At 41.4% G+C, this 22,657-nt stretch overlaps 2 protein-coding genes across 4 annotated transcripts; one reads left to right on the plus strand and one right to left on the minus strand.

Moving 5' to 3' along the window:
* Positions 1-12: 12 nt before the first annotated feature.
* Positions 13-8,835, minus strand: oscp1a (organic solute carrier partner 1a). Of its 3 annotated transcripts, XM_035757614.2 has the most exons (12): positions 8,394-8,835; positions 7,605-7,634; positions 7,087-7,241; positions 3,611-3,778; positions 2,852-2,932; positions 2,612-2,715; positions 2,043-2,171; positions 1,875-1,929; positions 1,233-1,375; positions 1,028-1,088; positions 794-895; positions 523-651 (listed from the first exon to the last, which is right to left on the minus strand). In XM_035757614.2, exons 1-11 carry the CDS (start codon positions 8,503-8,505, stop codon positions 830-832), a joined length of 1,104 nt encoding a protein of 367 aa, XP_035613507.1. In that variant the 5' UTR covers positions 8,506-8,835; the 3' UTR covers positions 523-651; positions 794-829. The 3 variants fall into 3 exon arrangements, with proteins under 3 accessions (XP_035613505.1, XP_035613506.1, XP_035613507.1); XM_035757612.2 differs by lacking the exon at positions 794-895 and having other exon boundaries at positions 13-651; positions 8,394-8,825; XM_035757613.2 differs by having other exon boundaries at positions 508-895.
* A 3,637-nt stretch (positions 8,836-12,472) lies between these two features.
* On the plus strand, positions 12,473-20,429 carry LOC118371980 (uncharacterized). The gene is made up of 3 exons (XM_052470070.1): positions 12,473-12,637; positions 13,345-13,406; positions 13,543-20,429. Exons 2-3 carry the CDS (start codon positions 13,372-13,374, stop codon positions 16,088-16,090), a joined length of 2,583 nt encoding a protein of 860 aa, XP_052326030.1. The 5' UTR covers positions 12,473-12,637; positions 13,345-13,371; the 3' UTR covers positions 16,091-20,429.
* Positions 20,430-22,657: the final 2,228 nt, after the last annotated feature.

The following is a 22,657-nucleotide window of genomic DNA, read 5'->3' on the forward strand; positions in this document are numbered from 1 at the left end:
TGTGGAAAAAGATGCTTGAGTGTTGGTTTATTGAAGACAACTGCTTCTTATATTCAATGACTGGTAGATCATTTACCAAAATATGAAGTGCCACCGAATACAAAAATAAAACTCATACATACTATATATAAATATTCTCTATATACACAAGATTTTCTTCATAGAATCATCAACATTACAAATATACAATATATTCATATCTACAATACTTTTCATTTATTTTTACAGTCTTATACTTCACTTTTTGCACTCGTTTTAAGATGTAATCTACAAACCAAAATAGCACCACCAGAGGGATGAAAAGATAGACTAAAGTAATACGTGATTCAACTTTTGTCCAACAAACGGGCCTAAGAGGTAATGTTGAGTTTGTGTATGTAAGCATTGATTGACCAGCTCAAGTATAGTGGATAACCACAGTAACATTAAGCACCCAAACTACAATAGGCATCTTGCCCAAACTACAATACTGATTTTACAGCTCTACCCACCAGAACCTCATCATAATCAACATTATAGTTCAATAAGTTCATCCATCATGGCCAGCAGGTCATCCCCCTTGTTGCTTGGTCCCTCTGGTGATTCAGTCTGTTCAGGCTCCCCGGTAAACTCTCCCGCGATCCGAGCCAGTTCTGTGTTGACTTGCACGTCCTGAAAAGGGGGGAAAAAAACACTTAATTTGATGCATAATCAGTACAATAATGAACTACAACTATTGCTTGATACAGATATGCTGTTGAGATTAATGGGTTTTAGTGGAGATTGTAAAAGAGAGCTGAGCAGGAATACACACCAATGATATGGTGATCTTTGGTTTGTCAGTCTGATGCTAGGTTGCCTGCCGAGAGTACTTAGCACCTCTGAACAGAGTACCAGCCGTAATTTGCAAACCGATCTACATGTAGAAACGCTTGAAAATGTCAGCAGTCAGACGGTCCCTAAAACACACTGCGGCGAACAAACGCCAGATGAACGGCAGGTCGCATTCGGTGTGTAATTGCTATGAAATCACTCAATACCATCATACCTGTGTTGCTTGAATATTAATCACTTGGAATGACTGATCCCCATTCCCTCCTGATGCTCCACTGTAGAAGACAAAGATCATTCCTTCACACATACCAATTACTTGCTCTGATCAAACCAAATTATAGATGATCAAGATGCTGCAATGTGCATCACAATCACTGTTAAACAAAGAACTAAGGCACGAGTAGTGAAAGAGAACTCACGCCTCCTCTTCCTCTTGGTCTGTGGCAAAGAGGTTGACCCGGAACCCTGTTTCAGTGTTTCGGTTCTGAACCTTCATTCCACCCAGCAGTCGAGCCAGCAGGTTCAGCTCCTCTTTGGCCAGGGGATTGGGTTCAGAGTTCGCCTGTGGAACAATAAGTATATATAGTGGGTATGCATCCCAAATGGCACTATATAGGGAATAGGGTGCCATTTCGGTTGCAGATTGGTTTACTTGGGTTTACTGCCCCCCATGTGGATCAGCTGGTAGAGCATGGCGCTTGGCGCTTGCAACGCTAAGGTTATGTGTTCAATTTCCATGTTGGACCATTATGAAAAAGTAGAAAAAATGTATGCAATTTGCTCTGGATAACAGTGTCTGCTAAATTACTCAAATGTACAGTAAGTGCTAGTGCCTCAAGAGGGCAGGCAGTCTTTACTGTGCTTGTAAGCATGTACACCTGGGGTTTATGGATCAAGTCTCTCAGAGTAGGAGTGCTAGGATCAGGTCCTACCTGTCCATGTAGTCTTATTCAATGTAATCTAAAAGGCAAAACTGATCCTAAATCAGCACCCCTACGTTGAGATGCATGATACAAAAATGAGGGCACTTTAAGTGGAATGAAGTGTGTTCAGAGTTCTACCTTTTGAGAGTAGTTCTTGGATGTGTGAGTTTCTTCTGGTTGAGTCACTCTGTACCTGTTAGAATTCAACAGATACATATCGATTTAAAACAAACAGCTAATATAGATTTCCGACTCTGATGTTTAATGGTCGAGCCTCCATGCCAGGTGAAGTAGGTAGTTACTTACATATTTGTCCCAATTCGGGTGACTCTATCTCCAAACCGCTCAAAGGAGCCCACTCGGATGGAGCTGGTGTAACTGCCTCCAGTGGGGAACTCCCATCTCTTCCACTCCTTCCCATTGCTACTAAACATCCTGTGATAACAGGAAGTCAGAGATGAAACCCTGAATTCAGATTGGTTACACTGATGTCTTCAGGTTGAAACGCATCTAAAAGGGAACTAGTAAAAAAAGGAACAGACTTGCAAAATACTTCCACTAACTGTAGCATGCAAAGCATGACCATCAATACAATTCCTCTTGGCCTTTACAATGAATATCTATATGACCTCTCAGTCACTACTCATGGAGACCAGGTAGTTGATCCGCTAACTAGCGGTTCAAATATGTTTAACACCTCTGTCGCGTTACTGCCAAGTTAACCTAACGTAGCAGGTATAGAAAGATGCCTGAGCGGAGTTCCCACTTCAGTTTTTTCAGGGGAAATGGAAGTTAGGTTGAAAATATTATATCCCTGAAAAACAGATCTTAGCGTTTTCTGGCGACTCCACATTGGCTACTGCCAAGTAGATTACCTGATTAACCCTGGGACTTCTGTCCCATGGGGCACTGGGCCTGTGGTCGAGAGAGCAAAGCGTCCATTGGGATTCTGCACTTTATCCTTGAGGAAAAGTGATACCTGTCAGAGACAACATTCATATTTGTTTTTGTCAACAGCAGTATCGGTCCAAATACTATTTTTTGTATTGATTACATATTTTTTTATACAGAAACATTTAGTTTTCAACAGCCGATAAAGATAAAAAGGGACTTACCCTGACATGCATGTCTTGAAGAAATATGAGAAGCGTTTGTCGGAGGAGTTGAAATTCCCCATCAGACAAGGGTGTATACACCTTTAACAAACAGGAACAGTAGAAAAGAGTACACCAGACTTAGCTTGGCATTACAAGCAGGATGTGGGCGAGACAGCAAATGAAGGCGATATTTTTGTAGTTTAGGTAAAGCATGCATGTAATCTGTCACAATGAATCAGGTTGAGTCCCAAATAGCACCCAATTCCTTACAAAATTGCACTACTTTTGACCAGAGTCCTATAAACCCATTTCCCAATCATGTCATGAAAAGTTATGTGTGCAGTTCCGAATCAGAAGCCGTTTTGTTTACATAGAAGTAAATAAGATCACATCTGACTCCAGATGCAGCTCATGTAAATTAGGAAACACTATTGTCTACATCATCACAGGTGTCAGAAGATTGATTACCTGGCAAGCTTGAGAGGCAAGGTAAAATGTCACAAACAGAGCTAGATAGAATAAGCCAGAGGAATAATATATTTGTTGAGTATAGCTATAGCCATTAATCTTGTGTTGTCATTGTCAACACTTACTCAGTGCTAAGTTTGTCAAGGTCCTGACATCAGTGTATAGCTCTCTGCTACAGGGCTTTTTGTTGCGAGCATGTACACAGATCACTCGAACATGATACTTTTTTGTAAAAAAAAAATGCCATATGGGCCCTCATCAAAAGTAGTGCACTATATAGGGAATAGAGTGCCAGTGACAGGTCCGTACCTCAATGATCTTTCGGTGTGTCTCGTCCACTTGGTTGAGAACACTGGGGGTGTCTCTCACAAACTCCCGGATGGCGTCTATGTGATTGTATGAAATAATCAGCAGGTCTCTGGGACGTGGACACAGCAGGAGTTGGTATTTGAAAGCCATCACCATCAATTCATAAAGCTATACAGAAAACAGCAGACAAAAGAAAACACAAATTACGGTACGTTGAATGCCATATAAGATGGCATGACCAGTATTTTCTAATCTACTCATATTTGAAAGGGGCCTGTTGACGGGCCTAGTGGTCGAGAGTAAAAGGGATAGGCCGCAGTGTTTCACATTTAAGCTGTGTTCGAATACTCATACTAACCTCACTATTAGTGACATGAATTGAGTATATAAACCCAGCAAAAAAATAAACATTCCTTTTTCAGGACCCTGTCTTTCAAAGATAATTAGAAAAAATCCAATTAACTTCACAGATCTTCATTGTAAAGGGTTTAAACACTGTTTCCCATGCTTGTTCAATGAACCATTAACAATTAATGAACATGCACCTGTGGAACAGTCGTCAAGACACTACAGCTTCCAGACGGTAGGCAATTAAGGTCACAGTTCTGAAAACTTAGGAAACTAAAGAGGCCTTTCTACTGACTCTGAAAAACACCAAAAGAAAGATGCCCAGGGTCCCTGCTCATCTGCGTGAAAGTGCCTTAAGCATGCTGCAAGGAGGCATGAGGACTGCAGATGTGGCCAGGGCAATAAATTGCAATGTCCGTACTGTGAGACGATTAAGACAGCGCTACAGGGAGACAGGACGGACAGCTGATTGTCCTCGCAGTGGCAGACCACATGTAACAACACCTGCACAGGATCAGTACATCCGAACATCACACCTGCGGGACAGGTACGGGATGGCAACAACAACTGCCTGAGTTACACCAGGAACACACAATCCCCCCCATCAGTGCTCAGACTGTCTGCAATAGCCTGAGAGGGTGGCAGGGTAGCCTAGTGGTTAGAGCGGTGGACTAGTAACCAGAAGGTTGCGAGTTCAAACCCCTGAGTTGACAAGGTACAAATCTGTCCTTCTGCCCCTGAACAGTTAACCCACTGTTCCCAGGCTGTCACTAAAAATAAGAATTTGTTCTTAACTGACTTGCCTGGTAAAAAATAAATAATAATATATATTTTTTTCATTAAAAAGAGAGGCTGGACTGGGGGCTTAAGGCAGGTCATCACCGGCAACAACATTGCCTATGGGCACAAACCCACCGTCGCTGGGCCAGACAGGACTGGCAAAAGTGCTCTTCACTGACGAGTCGCGGTTTTGTCTCACCAGGGGTGACGGTTTGGGGCGATGTGTCACAGCATCATCGGACTGAGCTTGTTGTCATTGCAGGCAATCTCAATGCTGCGCGTTACTGGGAAGACATCCTCCTCCCTCATGTGGTACCCTTCCTGCAGGCTCATCCTGACATGACCCTCTAGCATGACAATGCCACCAGCCATACTGCTCGTTCTGTGCGTGATTTCCTGCAAGACAGGAATGTCAGTGTTCAGCCATGGCCAGCGAAGAGCCCGGATCGCAATCCCAATGAGCACATCTGGGACCTGTTGGATCGGAGGGTGAGGGCTAGGGCCATTCCCTCCAGAAATGTCAGAGAACTTGCAGGTGCCTTCATCAGGGACACATTATTCCATGTCTGTGGAACTTGTTCAGTTTATGTCTCAGTTGTTGAATCTTGTTATATTCATACAAATATTTACACGTCAAGTTTGCTGAAAATAAACGCAGTTGACAGTGAGAGGACGTTTCTTTTTTTGCTGAGTTAAGTATGCTTATTGGTCATAGTATGGATATAGTTAGTATGCCAAAAGTTCCTGGATGTCGTACTAAATTCGCCAAAATTCGAAGTATACATGCAGTGGACACTATTGCCGTGCTTTTATGGCCCATAATGCAATTCTTCTAAAAATGGGCATGGCGTCACGTTTTCAGATTTGAAGAAAATGGCAGAAAATATGCAGCCGAAGTCCTACAAAAGCGGATACAAATTCATTGCTTTAACCAACTATGAAAAATGTTAAATGTTGAGCAATGTAAAAAAGTATTGACTTTTCAAATAAGTTACAATACACGTTGTGTTCGCTGACAATTTGTTAGCTACACTATCCTTACAAACCGCATAGCTTTACAGCAGTAGGTACCGATATGTTTGCTAATGTTAGCTACCTAACGTTAGTTGGCTACAAATACGCCCAACTTGCCAGGCAGTATTATTAGCTATCTGCTATCTAACTAACTACCCAACGTTTATTGACTTGATTATTCACATCATTCTACTCCGATTTCAGAGCACTCTCGCCCAGAATAACTGATGAATTTACGAACACTCAACACCCGGTGAATATGGCCGGTGTTAGTAAACGTCGGCAAAAAAATTGTTGCCAGCAGCATAGTTACGCTCTAGACAATATGAAAACAGCCTAACCAGCTCTGCTAGGGTGAGTAAAATAGTCAGAGTGAGGTGTTCTCAGTCTCATTTGTGTCTGGAAGTAGCAAGCCAATGTTAGCCAGTTAGCTTGGGTGCTTGACTTTCGTTGAACGCTCAGATCAACCCTCGGCCAGAGCTTCCAGTGTGCGCTCTCTGAATGATCCGAATTTATGAACAGAGTCTGTTCTAGATTCGCTATAGATTTATGAATGCCCAGAGTGCACTCTGGCACTCCGGATTGAATTTACAAACACAACCGAAATCATAATGTTTAGCTAGTCATCTGTTATGCTAACAAGCTAGCAAGAGGTTTCATAGCAACAGTATCAACTTCCAGTAGACAGGCGGAGCTCTAGTACGCTCAACTGAAATGATACCGTTCGTTTACAGTATACTAAAATAAACTAATGTAGTATATACTCATTAAGTATAGTACACAGTATGTTAGTATGGGTATTCGAACACAGCTTTAGTTTTTCCCCCAGCACTACACAGCTGATTTAAAAGGGGCAGATTGAAAGTGGCAGTGCAGTCAAAAACGTATTTCCCCTTTTGTTTTAGTCTTCACCCTATGAGGTTGATGTCACACTCTGAAATTGTGAAAATGATGATAATGCCTTTTAGTGCAAGACCTTTTTGAAAATAATTTCAGTCTGCTCAGGTGGGATGGAGTTTTTGGCCCATAGCATGACGTCACAATCTGATCTGATTATTCTGACCAATGACCAGTCATATTTTATTTGCATATGTATCCTCCTACTTTGAAGGGGTAAGCGGGTAGGGTTGATTCAATCCACCAATCAGGGCTGTGTATGTAAATTCACTGGCAAAAAAATATATTTTGAGTTATTTTCATGAAATAAAGTGATTTATTAGCTATACAGTGATGATTTACAGTAAACAGACTACAATGGAGGCTTTAAATTATCAAGTAATTTCTAAACTTGGATTATTTGAATTAGGGCCTCTAGTCTACTGTATGTTGCCTACCCTATCCATGCTGGCAGGGTTGAGCCTCATGATGGAGGCATGGGCTAGTCGTGTTAGCACTGTTCTCAGAGCCCTATTACTGTAGAGGTCCTGAGGCTTCAGCAGTTCCTCCATGAAGGCCTTACTGAACATGGTGGCTATGATGTCATTCATAACTATAGACATGATAGGACAGACAGAAACAGTTAATTTATTAAGGACTTGAACAAAACAAAAATGTTAAAAAAGTCAATTTGGTTATGAATGCATTTTAGGTGATACAAAATAAAGGTGATAAAATGGAGGTACAGAAAAGAATCCCAAAAATGTGATAAATTTGATAATTAATTTGATAAATTCAACACATGCCCAATATATAAGATTGTTGAACATCATAGAATTGCAGTGCTGTCTTGTATAACAAGCTTTTTCACTCATGTATTGGACCTAGGGCTACACTGACGAATAGTGCAGTAGTACAGAATACAGGCTATAGCTAGGATACATGGGGAGAGGGATGTGACTGGCTAGGAAAATACCTCTTTTTCTGTCGTCATCTGACCATACACCTGCAATAAAGTCATGTTTAGGGAAATAAATATGTTAATGAGGGCAAAAATATAATATGTTGAGGGGGGGGGTTAAATTCAAACTGCTACTACACCAAAGATACTTGCAAATTAACTCATACATTTAAAGATTTGCAAACTAACAGAGTGATGCTGAGACTTTTTTTAAAAACTTGAACTGTGCAGATGCAAAGTTTGGTAACAAGATGACAGAACAAAAAGTCATTCTGTTACCAAACTTTACATCTGCACTGTTCTTCAACTGTGTTTTTGTAAAAGATTCTGTTGAAATTGTTAACAGTAGTCATTGTGCATAGTGCTTTATTGTTTGTTTAACTTTGCAATCATTGGTTTTTGTTTGACATACATTTTAAAGCAAAAAATCTGAGTCAGCATCACTCCGTTACCATAGAATTGCCCAGATCAGGGGTAGGCAACCCTGTTCCTGGAGTGCTGCAGGATTTAGTTTCAACTAGGCACCACACCTGACCAACTGAGCTCATTGTTCAGTTCAATGGACTGTCTGAATTCAACACCTGGTCTTCCAGGTTGGTTAAATCAAAACATGAAGTGGCACTCCAGGACCAGGGCTGTCTACCCCTGGCCCAGATGAATAGGTTTCCCCTATTCATGTGGGACTGAGGTTAGTCATCTAACTAGTTAGGCTAATTAGAAAGGGTTAGGATTAATTGGGAGCCTATTGTGTGCGCAGCTAACATGCCTTCAGTAGCTAGCTATGATAATCTAGTTTCAGACTACCTTTCTGTGTATTATCATCGGCGGTATTCTGAGTTTGAAGACGTTGGTCCAGAATATAGAGCATTTCTCCGCCGAGGTTAATAAAAACTAGAGGAAGTGTTCTCATAGACATCTTGTAGAACCAGAGGATTAGCTAGCAAGCTAGTTAGCTCACTTGCTGTATTGGTGGACCGTGCTGTACTGAGACTGTGGATAACTACCTTAATCTGCTAACCTTGTAGTAAATGCATAATGTCAAAAGGCTCAAATAGACCGTTTAAATTAGCCTAGTCCAGGTAAAAGTTAGTCGATGGTTTCTTCAACCTCTGCTCCGCTCTTCAATCACAAAGTGGACAAGTGCAACAGTTGCGCAGGACAGATGGCTAGTTGATTCGCTCAAAGTCGCGTGGCACAGCGGAACACAACCAATCAGACAAATTTAACCACATCATAGACCAACCTCTGTCTTTCCAGTCGTGATGGGCATTCCGGCTCTTTTCAGTGAGCCGGCTCGTTCGGCTCAGCTCACCAAAAAGAGCCGACTGTTTTGGCTTCCAAACGGCTCTTTCAAACAGTTTGCGATAGTTTGACTATGATTGGTGTTAAAACAATTCGAATTAAATTATTAAATTAAATCATACTCTACCTTAACCACAATGTATTTAAAAATGCAATGGTTTGTTATGAAAAGTAATGCTATTAAACATTTGCATTTAAAGTAGAATTTTTTAAATGTATTGCAATGAAACAAGCAGGGAGCAGGTCTCGAACCCTCGATCTTCTAGCCTGAAGTCCAGCGCTCAATCGACTGTCCCATAACAGCATACTCGAGCGGCAGAGTCGATATCCACGGTTATAAACCCAGGGTCGTTACAGTATATAAACGAAGTGCATATAAATCTAACCATTCAAAACGAATATAAATCTGAACAGCATAATAGAATATTGCACCATATCAAAGGGAAATGAATAAAACATTTCAAAACTGCAGCATCCCACAAATGTAAATAAATGTAAAAAATAAGGATGCTATTACACATGTGCATTTAAAGTACAACTTTTTTAATGTATATAAACAAAGTGTATATAAATGTAACAATTCAAAATGAATACAATCTGAACAACATAATAATACAATATTGCACCATATCAAAGAAAGATAAATAACAATGTGCAAAACTGCAGCATCCCACTTAAAACAGTAAACTGGTCCCTATTCTCTCTCTCTTCTTTATTGCCATGTTATATCCAGCAGCACACAGCGATGCTGACCATATTTTGCTTTTATGAGAGATTTGCATCCAGAATTGCAAGCTGCCTCACTTTCGAGGGGCTGATACAGTTTCTTCTTTCAATAATTATTTGTCCTGTTTTCGAGAAAACCATCTCAGAGGGAACGGATGTGGCCACTATGCAGAGTCTCCCTGTCATGACTTTAGTAAGCCGTGGGTAGACAGAGGCCTTGTTCTTCCACCAGCTCAGAGGATATGGGGCTCCTCCAAATAGGATCGGGCCTCCGTTATGGCATCTGCTGAGAGATTCCTTCGTACTGCATCCCCAGTTGCTCTGTTGTCAAACAGCATCCAAACAGCAGACGTTTGTGGCACTACTGCTGGTGCTTCTGCTCCATCTGCTCCCTCTTCTTCCTGTTGCCCTGTTGCCCTGGTGCCTGAGTCAGCTGACTTCTGGGGCTGTCCCTCCCTGCTGCTAAGGTTATTCTTTGAAGAGCCTCATCAATCGCTCTGGCATCACTGAAGGCTAACTTCTTAAACCTGGGGTCAAGTGCAGCGGTTTCTGATAGCACGTGATTATATTCCATTCTTTGGAACTTTCTGTCCATTGATGAACATAGGGTGTCAACTCTGTCCTGTGGTTACATTTGCTTCTCTCTGGCGGCTGGCTGTGATTCGCTGCAGACCCTTACACAGGAGTATCACTTTTGAGGCTGTCACATAGCTGAAAAGAGAGAATAGTAACTTATTAGTTCAGGTTCATTTTTTGTCTACTGATACTACATTCTCATCTACTGCTCATATACATATATAATACTAGATTAAATAATGATGTAGGAATAACTGCTTACTGTACCTCTCTCCACTGATCTCCACAGTGACCTGCTCAAAGGGTTCCAGGACTCGCACACCTCTTCCACCACCTCCCATTCCTCTTGGGTCAGAGCATCAACAGGTGCATTGACAATGGCCAGGGTAGAGATGATGGCATCCTTTGACTCAAGAAACCGCTTCAACATATACAATGTTGAATTCCACATTGTAGTGCAGTCTTGTTTAGGCCTCAGCTCAGGCATCCCCATCTGGCGTTGTGTAGACTTTAGTTTTTCAACACCTACTGTGCTCCTGTGGAAGTATTCCACAGCTGCTTTCACTTTGGGCTTCATCCCCTTCAGAGCATCTCTTACAATCAGGTTGATTGTGTGGTGAGGCACATGGGCTACTAACAGCTTGCTACACAACATACACTTAGTATTACTTTCTTAGCTACAGTATGCATATCTCCCTGGCATATCACATAATTTATGCAGCAGCATACAAGACATTTTTGGACTCACCTTGTTGTGCTATACTTACTTGAACAGGAAGGTGGCGCGGAGGTCCTTCGTGGGCAAATTTTGTTATCAAACTTTGTCATCAAAGTCTGGCATTCTCTGGATTTATGGTGCTTTCAAGACAACAGGGAACTCAAAAAATAAATTAAAAAAGGTAGAATCATGATGACGTCAGTGATCTTCAGGCCGTAGCTCTAGAGATGGGCCTAAGTACCTGATTTATAATTCCGAGTTGGATGAAAGTTCAAAACGTATTTTCCCAGTCATAGCTCGTTTTCCCCCGAGTTCCTTGTTGTCTTGAACTCACATTTAGCCACTGATTCCTTCCAAACCACTCATTGTTGAATTTGCAATTTCCCACTTGTTGTGTAATGTTTATGTCCAATGGCCGATGAGCACCGATACGTTTTATCAATAATTTCACTTCCTTATTTTTCTTCAAATGACAGGGATTAAAAAGGATTTGCCAGTAGATTGTCGACTGGATTCATGATGATGACTGCAAGCTAAGATTTTGAAAATATGATGTTGACATGATCAGTCCAATCAAAGCTACTGTAGATAATGTGATTTGACATCATTTTATCCTTGAGCATTCTTGGATGGGCCACATTAGAAGTAATGTAACTCTGTGGCAGCATCCAAGTGGCTAGAATTTTCTAAGTCTACGCTTAGACTTGGCAGTGACATTTGTGTCCCCATGAGTGACAGAACACTGAGCCAATCACGGCCCAACGCTCCGGATTTTCTGCTAGCTTGCCGCACCACCACAGAAAGCACTGAGCTCGGCTGAAACACCTGCAATTTGGAGCTCCCTTACTCAAGAAAACAAAAAAGAGACCATGTTTGTATGCAGCTTTATTACCTCAATGATATATATCTTTTTACATTATTTGCAAACTGATATGTGACATGTATTAATGTCAAAATAACATGCAAAACAGGAAAGCCCCCTCCCCCAAAAAACAGGTGCCCCACCTGCCCTGAATGATGGGTCGCCACTGATGCCCTTTGAAACAAATTTGTCCACTGAGATACTTTTTTGATAGGACATCTCATCATATCTGGTCGGGGATGATCAAGCCAAACCTAAAAAAAAAACTGTTTCATATAAATAGTGACTATTCAAAATATAAAATAAAAGTTAAATGCAAGCATGGTTGGTACCTGTTGTTGAGGAGTCATAAGAATTACCTGACAAGTTGTATAACCTGAAATCAAACATGGCAATGAATAGCTTCTTTCATGCCACTGATGGCTGTGTTACAATATGAAAATACTCCCATTCATGACTGGCCCGTATTTCCATGATCATCAAAGGGGAGATCAGTACTCAAACATTACAGTTTAATTATTGTGTCTACTCATCCTGTTTCTGTATTGCTAAAAGGAACCATTCCAAGACCATATTGTCCCACAACTCTCTCATCGTCATCTTTTATGCATTCCTTGGAATCGATATTAACTTATTGCAATACAGTATCATGAGATGTATTAGTGTGTGACTTAGGGCAGGACAGGTACAGTGAAAGATGCAAATTCCTAATGTCTTTTATGTACATTTGTGAGCCACAGAGCAGTGTGGGTGTAGTCCTAATAGTCTTACAGTCAGTTATCCAATAGACAGTTCCACGAACAGGATCATTGTCATCCTTTGATACAAACTGGGGGATTAGAAGACTCTTAAACACCAGTAGAGGTAAGAAAATATCATGGACAAAAAAATTATAATATATATACACTGAGTGTACAAAACATTAGGTGTATCTAGGTGAAAGCTATGTTCCCTTGTTGATGTCACCTGTTAAATCCACTTCATTCAATGTAGATGAAGGGGAGGAGACAAGGAATAAAAATCCTTCTTTAACCTGAGACAATTGAGAAATGGAATATGTATGTGTGCCATTCACAAGGTAAATGGGCAAGACCAAATATTTAAGTGCCTTTGAACAGGGTAAGGTAGTAGGTGCCAGGCGCCCCGGTTTGAGTGTGTCAAGAACTGCAACGCTGCTGGGGTTTTCACGCTCAACAGTTTCCCATGTGTGTCAAGAATGGTTCAACTTGACACAACTTTGGGAAGCATTGGAGTCAACATGATCCCTGTGGAACACTTGACACCTTGTAGTCAATGTCCTGATGAATTGAGGCTGTTCTGAGGGCAAAAGCGTGTGCAACTCAATATTAGGAAGATGTTCCTAAAGTTTTGTACACTCAGTATATATCATGCACTAATTGGCTGATTGAAAATTACTGAGCAGTATTTGTAACATAGCTTTTGAATAGGATACAGCTTGGATTTTAACATGGGATATTGTTATTAAAAGCTTTGTAAGTTCACTTTTTGTCTTGTGTGCGTCATTACTATACAGTTCATGGGACAAGTGCATACGCTCTTTTCATTCCCAGATTGGCTTCATTGGAAATACTACAACCATGGGCTTCCCTCTATGCCTATGTCTTCTCTCTTTGTAAGTAAAGAATTATTTGCTTGCATTAGGCTCGTTTGCCACATGGTACTGGAGTTATTCAAAGAAAGCAAAATTACATGATCATTTAGTTAATGTAGGTTGACAGAAATGTGATGTTATGTCTCTTCCCTTCTAGGATTTTCACAACTGCTTGTGGTTCAGGTTTTAGTGACGACTCAACACTTAATGAAAACTCTTATAAGGAAAAGTGGATGGAGTCTATACCTGATGACAAACTCCTTTCAGCTGTTACTATCCCCGGAACTCATGAGAGCCTAACTCTGTACGGTGGACCACTTATACAGTGTCAGGCTTGGACCTTGGAGAACCAACTGAAAGCAGGATTGCGGTACTTTGATATACGTGTAGAGGCCAGTATGTTCCACAACATCCTTGATGTCATGGATGGGCATTTAGTACACACCAAGTTCCATGAGGTGCTGAACATTCTATGGGAGTTCTTGGACAAACATGGAAGTGAGTCTGTGCTTTTGAGAGTGACACTGCAAGGAATAAGCATGAAAAAAGCTGGAAAATGTATCAAAACATTTATTGAGAATTCTGAAGGTAGAGTATGGACAAAGACACTTGTCCCCAAAATGCAAGAAGCAAGGGGGAAGGTCATCTTCGTGCAGAGTACCAATTTCAATGTTGGAACACTTAACCATGACACTTTTGTCACAGGCGACGACACATTCAAAGACATTGAAAACAAGATGAAGAAGATCACAAAACACCTAAAAGAAGCTGAAGAGAATTGTGGTCATGCATTGGCACTGACCGATTCCTCCGCCACAGCCATTTTCAAAGGCCCTAAAACTGTGGCCACAATGGTTAATGGTCAGCTCAATAAGCTCATAGTTGAACTACAGACAGGCTCTAACAAACCAGACTGCTTGGGGGTAATCAGCATGGACTTCCCCAGTCCAGACCTCATCCATAACATCATTGAGGTCAATGGAAAACCAGGGAGTGGTTCATCTGAGCACTCAGAAGATCCTGAATCAGTAGAGCCTGCACCAGCAGAGCCTGAACATACAGGTTTTAGTGATGACTCAACACTTAATGAAAACTCTTATCAGGAAAAGTGGATGGAGTCTATACCTGATGACAAACTCCTTTCAGCTGTTACTATCCCCGGAACTCATGAGAGCCTAACTCTGTACGGTGGACCACTTATACAGTGTCAGGCTTGGACCTTGGAGAACCAGCTGAAAGCAGGATTGCGGTACTTTGATATACGTGTAGAGGCCAGTATGTTCCACAACATCCTTGATGTCATGGATGGGCATTTAGTACACACCAAGTTCCATGAGGTGCTGAACATTCTATGGGAGTTCTTGGACAAACATGGAAGTGAGTCTGTGCTTTTGAGAGTGACACTGCAAGGAATAAGCATGAAAAAAGCTGGAAAATGTATCAAAACATTGATTGAGAATTCTGAAGGTAGAGTATGGACAAAGACATTTGTCCCTAAAATGCAAGAAGCAAAGGGGAAGATCATCTTCGTGCAGAGTACCAATTTCAATGTTGGAACACTTAACCATGACACTTTTGTCACAGGCGACGACACATTCAAAGACATTGAAAACAAGATGAAGAAGATCACAAAACATCTGAAAGAAGCTGAAGAGAATTGTGGTCATACATTGGCACTGACCGATTCCTCCGCCACAGCCATTTTCAAAGGCCCTAAAACTGTGGCCAAAGTGGTTAATGGTCAGCTCAATAAGCTCATAGTTGAACTACAGACAGGCTCTAACAAACCAGACTGCTTGGGGGTAATCAGCATGGACTTCCCCAGTCCAGACCTCATCCATAACATCATTGAGATAAACAGAAATCCAGGAAGTGGTTCATCTGAACAACCAGAACAGCCTGAACCATTAGAGCGGGAACCTGCAAAGCCTCAGACAGCCGAAGAGCCTGAACCAGTACAGCCTGAACCAGCAGAGCCTGAACCAGTAGAGTCAGAGCCAGCAGAGGCTGAACCAGCAGAACCTGAACCAGCAGAGCCTCAGCCAGCAGAAGAGCCTGAACCAGCAGAGCCTGAACCAGCAGAGCCTGAACCAGCAGAGCCAGAGCCAGCAGAGGCTGAACCAGCAGAGGTTCAGCCATTAGAAGAGCCTGAACCAGCAGAGCCTGAACCAGCAGAGCCAGAGCCAGCAGAGGCTGAACCAGCAGAGGTTCAGCCATTAGAAGAGCCTAAACTAGCAGAGCCTGAACCAGCAGAGCCAGAGCCAGCAGAAGCTGAACCAGCCAAGCCTGAACCAGCAGAATCTGAGCCAGCAGGACCTGAGCCAGTAGACCCTGAACCAGTAGAACCAGAACCAGTAGAGCCTGAACCCGCAGAGCCTGAACCAGTAGAGCTAGAGCCTGAACCAGTAGAGCCAGCAGAGCCTGAACCAGTAGATCCTGAACCAGTAGAGCCAGCAGAGGCTGAACCAGCAGAGCCTAAACCAGTAGATCCTGAACCAGCAGAGCCCCAACTTGCAGAAGAACCAGCAGAAGAGCCTGAACCAGCAGAGCCTGAACCAGTCGAGCCAGAGCCAGCAGAGACTGAGCCAGCAGAGCCTGAACCAGCAGAGACTGAACCAGAAGAGCACGAGCCAGCAGAGCCTGAACCAGCAGAGCCAGAACCAGTAGACACTGAACCAGCAGAGGCCGAACCAGTAGAGGCTTAACCAGCAGAACCTGAAAGAGCAGAACCTGGGCCTCAACCCCCAGGGTAGCCCAAAGAGCCTTACTGGAATAACCAAGGAAGAAGAGATGCAATGAGAAACATTAAAGAGATTAAAAAACACAATTATTGTCCAATTAACCTTAGTAAAGAAGAATCCCATCTAAAACCTTACAACAATAAATACAAAATCAAATGCTCCCTTCAAACAGTAAAACAATTCTCTACTATGTGGTATTTTGTATATCAACTGCATGTTTAACTAGGAAAGACCAACTGTTCCATGTTGCAGTTGAAATATATAAATCTGATAGTTACTTTAAAATTAACCCATCTGTGCTGAGATCTGTCTGAGGGTAGTTTTTTCCCATCAATACGTTTAATAAAATAGCATAGGGCCTTTCAGAAACCTGTATCTAAACCCACAGTGACACCTACAGGTTACAATGCATAATACTGCTTGTTTTGATGGTGATTCATCTGGACATGTAAATGATTTCAAGTCTCTCAGGGGATCACTTACACCCTCTTATGTATGTAACATTTCCGTTTAAAATGTTTTCTAAAACAAATCTCTCTATTATGTATGTAGAAGAGCTGCTTCAAACAATATATCTAAAACAACGTATAATGTCAACATAAGTAGTTAGATACAAATTCTGCGTTTACATACAGTGGGGCAAAAAAGTATTTAGTCAGCCACCAATTGTGCAAGTTCTCCCACTTAAAAAGATGAGAGAGGCCTGTAATTTTCATCATAGGTACACTTCAACTATGACAGACAAAATGAGGAAAAAAATCCAGAAAATCACATTGTAGGATTTTTAATGAATTTATTTGCAAATTATGGTGGAAAATAAGTATTTGGTCACCTACAAACAAGCAAGATTTCTGGCTCTCACAGACCTGTAACTTCTTCTTTAAGAGGCTCCTCTGTCCTCCACTTGTTACCTGTATTAATGGCACCTGTTTGAACTTGTTATCAATATAAAATACACCTGCCCACAACCTCAAACAGTCACACTGTCACAAAGTAAGTTGAGAGGGGAGGGGTGTATCTTTGCTATAAAAGATCTCAGTTGCCATTATGTTGGGACTCTCAGAATTCATTTATAGACTCTGAACTGATCTGAGAGTCAAATGGCTATGGTGAAGCTCATATAATTAAAGATGAAGTTTAAATATAACTGTGACTTGTGTGTGGTTTATAACTCTAATCATTTAGTAATACAGGCAATTACCACAACAACACCCAGAACCTTGTTTAGAGAAAGGGATATCTCAGTTTCAAGGTCTTAGCTTAGAGAGAAGAAGCCTCGTGACCTATTGGTATGTCACATGCATGACCCAGTATTGGTTGGTCACATGAATGAAGCAAACGTTAATGATGAATTCATTATGAATAAGCTAAATCATGCAAATATGAGTTGTCTGCAGTATATTTAATCAATACGGCCCAAGGAGGTGTTGTATATGGCCAATATACCATGGCTAAGGGCTATTATTGGGCACTACGCAACGCAGAGTGCCTGGACACAGCCTGTAGCCGTGGTATAATGGTCATGTATCACAAACCCCCGAAGAGCCTTATTGCTATTATAAACTGGCTACCAACGTAATTAGAGCAGTGAAACTAAATGTTTTGTCATATACAGTTAAGGTCGGAAGTTTACATACATCTTAGCCAAATACATTTAAACTCAGTTTTTCACAATTCCTGACATTCAATCCTAGTAAAAATTCCCTGTCTTAGGTCAGTTAGGATCACCACTTTTTATTTTAAGAATGTGAAATGTCAGAATAATAGTAGAGAGAATGATTTATTTCAGCTTTAAACTTCTTTCATCACGTTCCCAGTGGGTCAGATGTGTACATACACTCAATTTGTATTTGGTAGCATTGCCTTTAAAAAGTTTAACATAGGTCAAATGTTTTGAGTAACCTTCCACAAGAGTCCCACAATAAGTTGGGTGAATTTTGGCCCATTCCTCCTGACAGAGCTGGTGTAACTGAGTCCTTGCTCGCACACTGAGTTCTTGCTCGTACTTGCTCGTAGGCCTCCTTGTTCGCACATGCTTTTTCAGTTCCGCCCACCAATTTTCTATGGGATTGAGGTCAGGGCTTTGTGATGGCCACTCCAATACCTTGACTTTGTTGTCCTTAAGCCATTTTGCCACAACTTTGGAAGTATGCTTGGGTTCATTGTCCATTTGGAAGACACATTTGCGACCAAGCTTTAACTTTCTGACTGATGTCTTGGGATGTTTCAATATATACACATAATTTCCCTCCCTCATGATGCCACCTAGTTTGTGAAGTGCACCAATCCCTCCTGCAGAAAATCACCCCCACAACATGATGCTGCCACCCCCGTTATTCACGGTTGGGATGGTGTTCTTTGGTTTGCAAGCCTCCCCATTTTCCCTCCAAACATAACAACGATGGTCATTATGGCCAAACAGTTTTAGTTGTGTTGCATCAGACCAGAGGATATTTCTCCAAAAGGTACAATCTTTGTCCCCATGTGCAGTTGCAAACCGTAGTTTGGATTTTTTATGGCGGTTTTGGAGCAGTGGCTTCTTCCTTGCTGAGTGGCCTTTCAGGTTGTCGATATAGGACTCGTTTTACTGTGGATATAGAGACTTTTGTACCTGTTTCCTCCAGCATCTTCACAAGGTCCTTTGCTGTTGTTCTGGGATTGATTTGCACTTTTTGTACCAAAGTACGTTCATCTCTAGGAGACAGAATGCGTCTCCTTCCTGAGCGGTATGATGGCTGCATGGTCCCATGGTGTTTATACTTGCATACTAAGTATGCTTGGTGTCATTGTCCATTTGGAAAATCCATTTGCGACCAAGCTTTAACCTCTTAGAACTACCCATCCGGATCCGGTATGTTTGTCATCAGCAACGCTGAATAGCACAGTCAAAAAATATTACTAGAAAATATTAATATTCATGAAATCACAAGTGAAATATAGCAAAACACAGCTTAGGCATTTGTTAATCACCCTGTCGTCTCAGATTTTGAAATGAGGCTTTATAGCGAAAGCAATACAAGCGTTTGTGTAAGTTTATCAATGGCCTAGCATAGCGTTAATGTACACTTAGAATCATGAAGCTTGGTCATGAAAATCAGAAAAGCAATCAAATTAATCGTTTACCTTTGATGAGTTTCGGATGTTTTCACTCACGAGACTCCCAGTTAGACAGCAAATGTTCCTTATGTTCCATAAAGATATTTTTTATATCCAAATACCTCTGTTAGTTTGATGCTTTTATGCCTAGGAATCCACCGGAAATAGTGGTCACGACAACGCAGGCAAAAATTCCATATTATGGATAGAATTGACAGAAACATGGCAAACGTTTTTTATAATCAATCCTCAAGGTGTTTTTCAAATATCTATTCAATAATATATCAACCGGGAGTTGCAAACCGTAGTCTGGCTTTTTTATGGCGGTTTTGGAGCAGTGGTTCTTCTTTGCTCAGCGGCCTTTCAGGTTATGTCGATATAGGACTCGTTTTACTGTGAATATATACTTTTGTACCTGTTTCCTCCAGCATCTTCACAAGGTCCTTTGCTGCTGTTCTGGGATTGATTTGCACTTTTCACTCCAAAGTACGTTCATCTCTAGGACACAGAACGCGTCTCTTTTCTGAGCGGTATAACGTTTGCGTGGTCCCATGGTGTTTACACTTGCGTACTATTGTTTGTACAGATGAACGTGGTACCTTCAGGCATTTGGAAATTGATCACATGGATGAACCAGACTTGTGGAGATCTACAATTGTTTTTCTCCTGAAGTCTTGGCTGATTTCTTTTGATTTTCCCATGATGTCAAGCAAAGAGACACGGAGTTTGAAAGTAGGACTTGAAATACATACACAGGTACACCTCCAATTGACTCAAATGATGTCAACTAGCCTATCAGAAGCTTCTAAAGCCATGACATAATTTTGGGGAATTTTCCAAGCTGTTTAAAGGCACATCCAACTTAGTGTATGTAAACTTCTGACCCACTGGAATTGTGGTGCAGTGAATTATTGTCACGCCTTGGTCATTGTATTTTGTGTTTTCTTTAATTATTTGGTCAGGCCAGGGTGTGACATGGGTTTATGTTGTTGTATTTCGTATTGGGGATTTTGTATTATTGGGATTGCGGCTGAGTAGGGGTGTTGTATGGGCTTGGCTGCCTGAGGCGGTTCTCAATCAGAGTCAGGTGATTCTTGTTGTCTCTGATTGGGAACCGTATTTAGGTAGCCTGGTTTCGCTTTGTATTTCGTGGGTGATTGTTCCTGTCTCTGTGTAGTTTCACCAGATAGGCTGTATTAGGTTTCACGGTCCGTTTGTTGTTTCGTTTTTTTGTAATAGTTATTTCATGTATCGCTTTCTTTATTAAAGACATGAGTAACCACCACGCTGCATTTCGGTCCGACTCTCTTTTGACAAACGAAGAACGCCGTTACAATTATAAGTGAAATAATCTGTCTGTAAACAATTGTTGGAAAAATTAGTCGCACAAAGTAGATGTCCTAATCGACTTGCCAAAACTATAGTTTGTTAACAATACATTTGTGGAGTGGTTGAAAAATGAGTTTTAATGACTCCAACCTAAGTGTATGTAAACTTCTGACTTCAACAGTACGTAGTATATGGTCTTACATGGCTGTCAGACAATCAGAATTCAGGGCTCCAACCACCCAGTTTATAAAAGAGAACTAAACGGGACTGCCACGTTAGAGCTCCTGACAGACAGAGGTGCATCAAGTTTGTTGGAACCTCTGATTATGATTAATTTAAGATTGACTTTGAGTGTCCCTTAGTAAGAATATCCACAACACCATATCCACTCTTTCCTTTCCCAGCCTGTCTTTTTTGGAAATACCACAACCATGGGTTTCCCTCTATGCCTATATCTTCTCTCTTTGTAAGTCAGAATTACCTACTTGCATACTTTTCTTTTTCCACATGGAGTTAGCCATATAAAATAAAATGACATCATCATGATATTAATGTCGGTTGATAGAAATGTGATTTTCTGTCTCTTCCCTTTCAGGATTTTCACAACTGCTTGTGGTTCATCGTGGCATATATACTTGATGACAAACTCCTTCAAGTTCTCACTATCCCCGGAACTCACGAGGGCCTAACTCTGTATGGTGGACCACTTATACAGTGTCAGGCTTGGACCTTGGAGAACAAGCTGAAAGCAGGATTGCGATACTTCGATATACGTGTAGAGGCCAGTATTTTCCATAACATCCTTGATGTCATGAATGGGCATATAAAACATACCAATTTCCATGAGGTCCTGAACATTCTGTGGGAGTTCTTGAGCAAACATGACAGTGAGACTGCTTTTCAGAGTGAAACTGCAAGAGATGAGCATGAAGAAAGCTGGAAAAATCTATCAAGGAATTGATTAAGGAATCGAAAGAAAAAGTATGGTTGAAGTCATTTGTAACGCAAGTCAACTAATGTTGAATACTTATCTTACTTGTGAGATTCCAATAACCAATCATATTATACTATATTGCTGTTGATATGTTTAAGTTGACAGCAGTTTATTTTGAGCCAATCAAAACTCAATATTCTCTTAGTCCCTCTCCTAAAACAGCTAGAACGGAACATGTAAAGCTACAGTGTAGAGCACTCACTTCAAATCAAATTTATTTATATAGCCCTTCGTACATCAGCTGATATCTCAAAGTGCTGTACAGAAACCCAGCCTAAAACCCCAAACAGCAAGCAATGCAGGTGTAGAAGCACGGTGGCTAGGAAAAACTCCCTAGAAAGGCCAAAACCTAGGAAGAAACCTAGAGAGGAACCAGGCTATGTGGGGTGGCCAGTCCTCTTCTGGCTGTGCCGGGTGGAGATTATAACAGAACATGGCCAAGATGTTCAAATGTTCATAAATGACCAGCATGGTCAAATAATAATAAGGCAGAACAGTTGAAACTGGAGCAGCAGCACGGCCAGGTGGACTGGGGACAGCAAGGAGTCATCATGTCAGGTAGTCCTGAGGCATGGTCCTAGGGCTCAGGTCCTCCAAGGGAGAGAAAGAGAGAATTAGAGAGAGCACGCTTAAATTCACACAGGACACCGAATAAGACAGGAGAAGTACTCCAGATATAACAAACTGACCGTAGCCCCCAACACATAAACTACTACAACATAAATACTGGAGGCTGAGACAGGAGGGGTCACTTATCTATACAAACATGCTGTGAAGTGATTGAGGGAAAGATTGACGCCAGGATTTGGTGAGTTTTCATAAGGAAAACGAGCTGCTAGAGATTAGGCTAGCTAAGCTATTGCTAGCATTTTGTGCGTGTTCATACTGAACCAAGCATACGCACAAGCCTTTAACATTTAGGCTAGCTCAGTTATCGATCAATTGAAATAGCAAACGTTAGGGATCATGCTAATCATGCATGGCGAACTATTTTAATTTTCATACATAAAAAAAATGTGATTAACTAGTATCATAATCCATTTCAGCATATCAGTTTCCCTCAATTGTTGGACACTGAATTTCCACAGGCTGCGGGGTATCCACCACCATAT

The sequence above is a fragment of the Oncorhynchus keta genome, chromosome 19 (genome assembly GCF_023373465.1).
Source record: "Oncorhynchus keta strain PuntledgeMale-10-30-2019 chromosome 19, Oket_V2, whole genome shotgun sequence".
In the NCBI taxonomy this organism is placed as follows: Eukaryota; Metazoa; Chordata; class Actinopteri; order Salmoniformes; family Salmonidae; genus Oncorhynchus; species Oncorhynchus keta.

Coding starts and splice junctions, on each gene's coding strand:
- LOC118371980 (XM_052470070.1), top strand. CDS start 13,372: ATGGGCTTCCCTCTATGCCTATGTCTTCTCTCTTT. Junction 13,407..13,542: donor TGCCTATGTCTTCTCTCTTT/GTAAGTAAAGAA, acceptor CTTCCCTTCTAG/GATTTTCACAACTGCTTGTG.
- oscp1a (XM_035757612.2), bottom strand. CDS start 8,505: ATGTCTATGAGAACACTTCCTCTAGTTTTTATTAACCTCGGCGGAGAA. Junction 2,716..2,851: donor TTCAAGACATGCATGTCAGG/GTAAGTCCCTTT, acceptor TGTCTCTGACAG/GTATCACTTTTCCTCAAGGA. Junction 2,172..2,611: donor GAAGTCCCAGGGTTAATCAG/GTAATCTACTTG, acceptor CTGTTATCACAG/GATGTTTAGTAGCAATGGGA.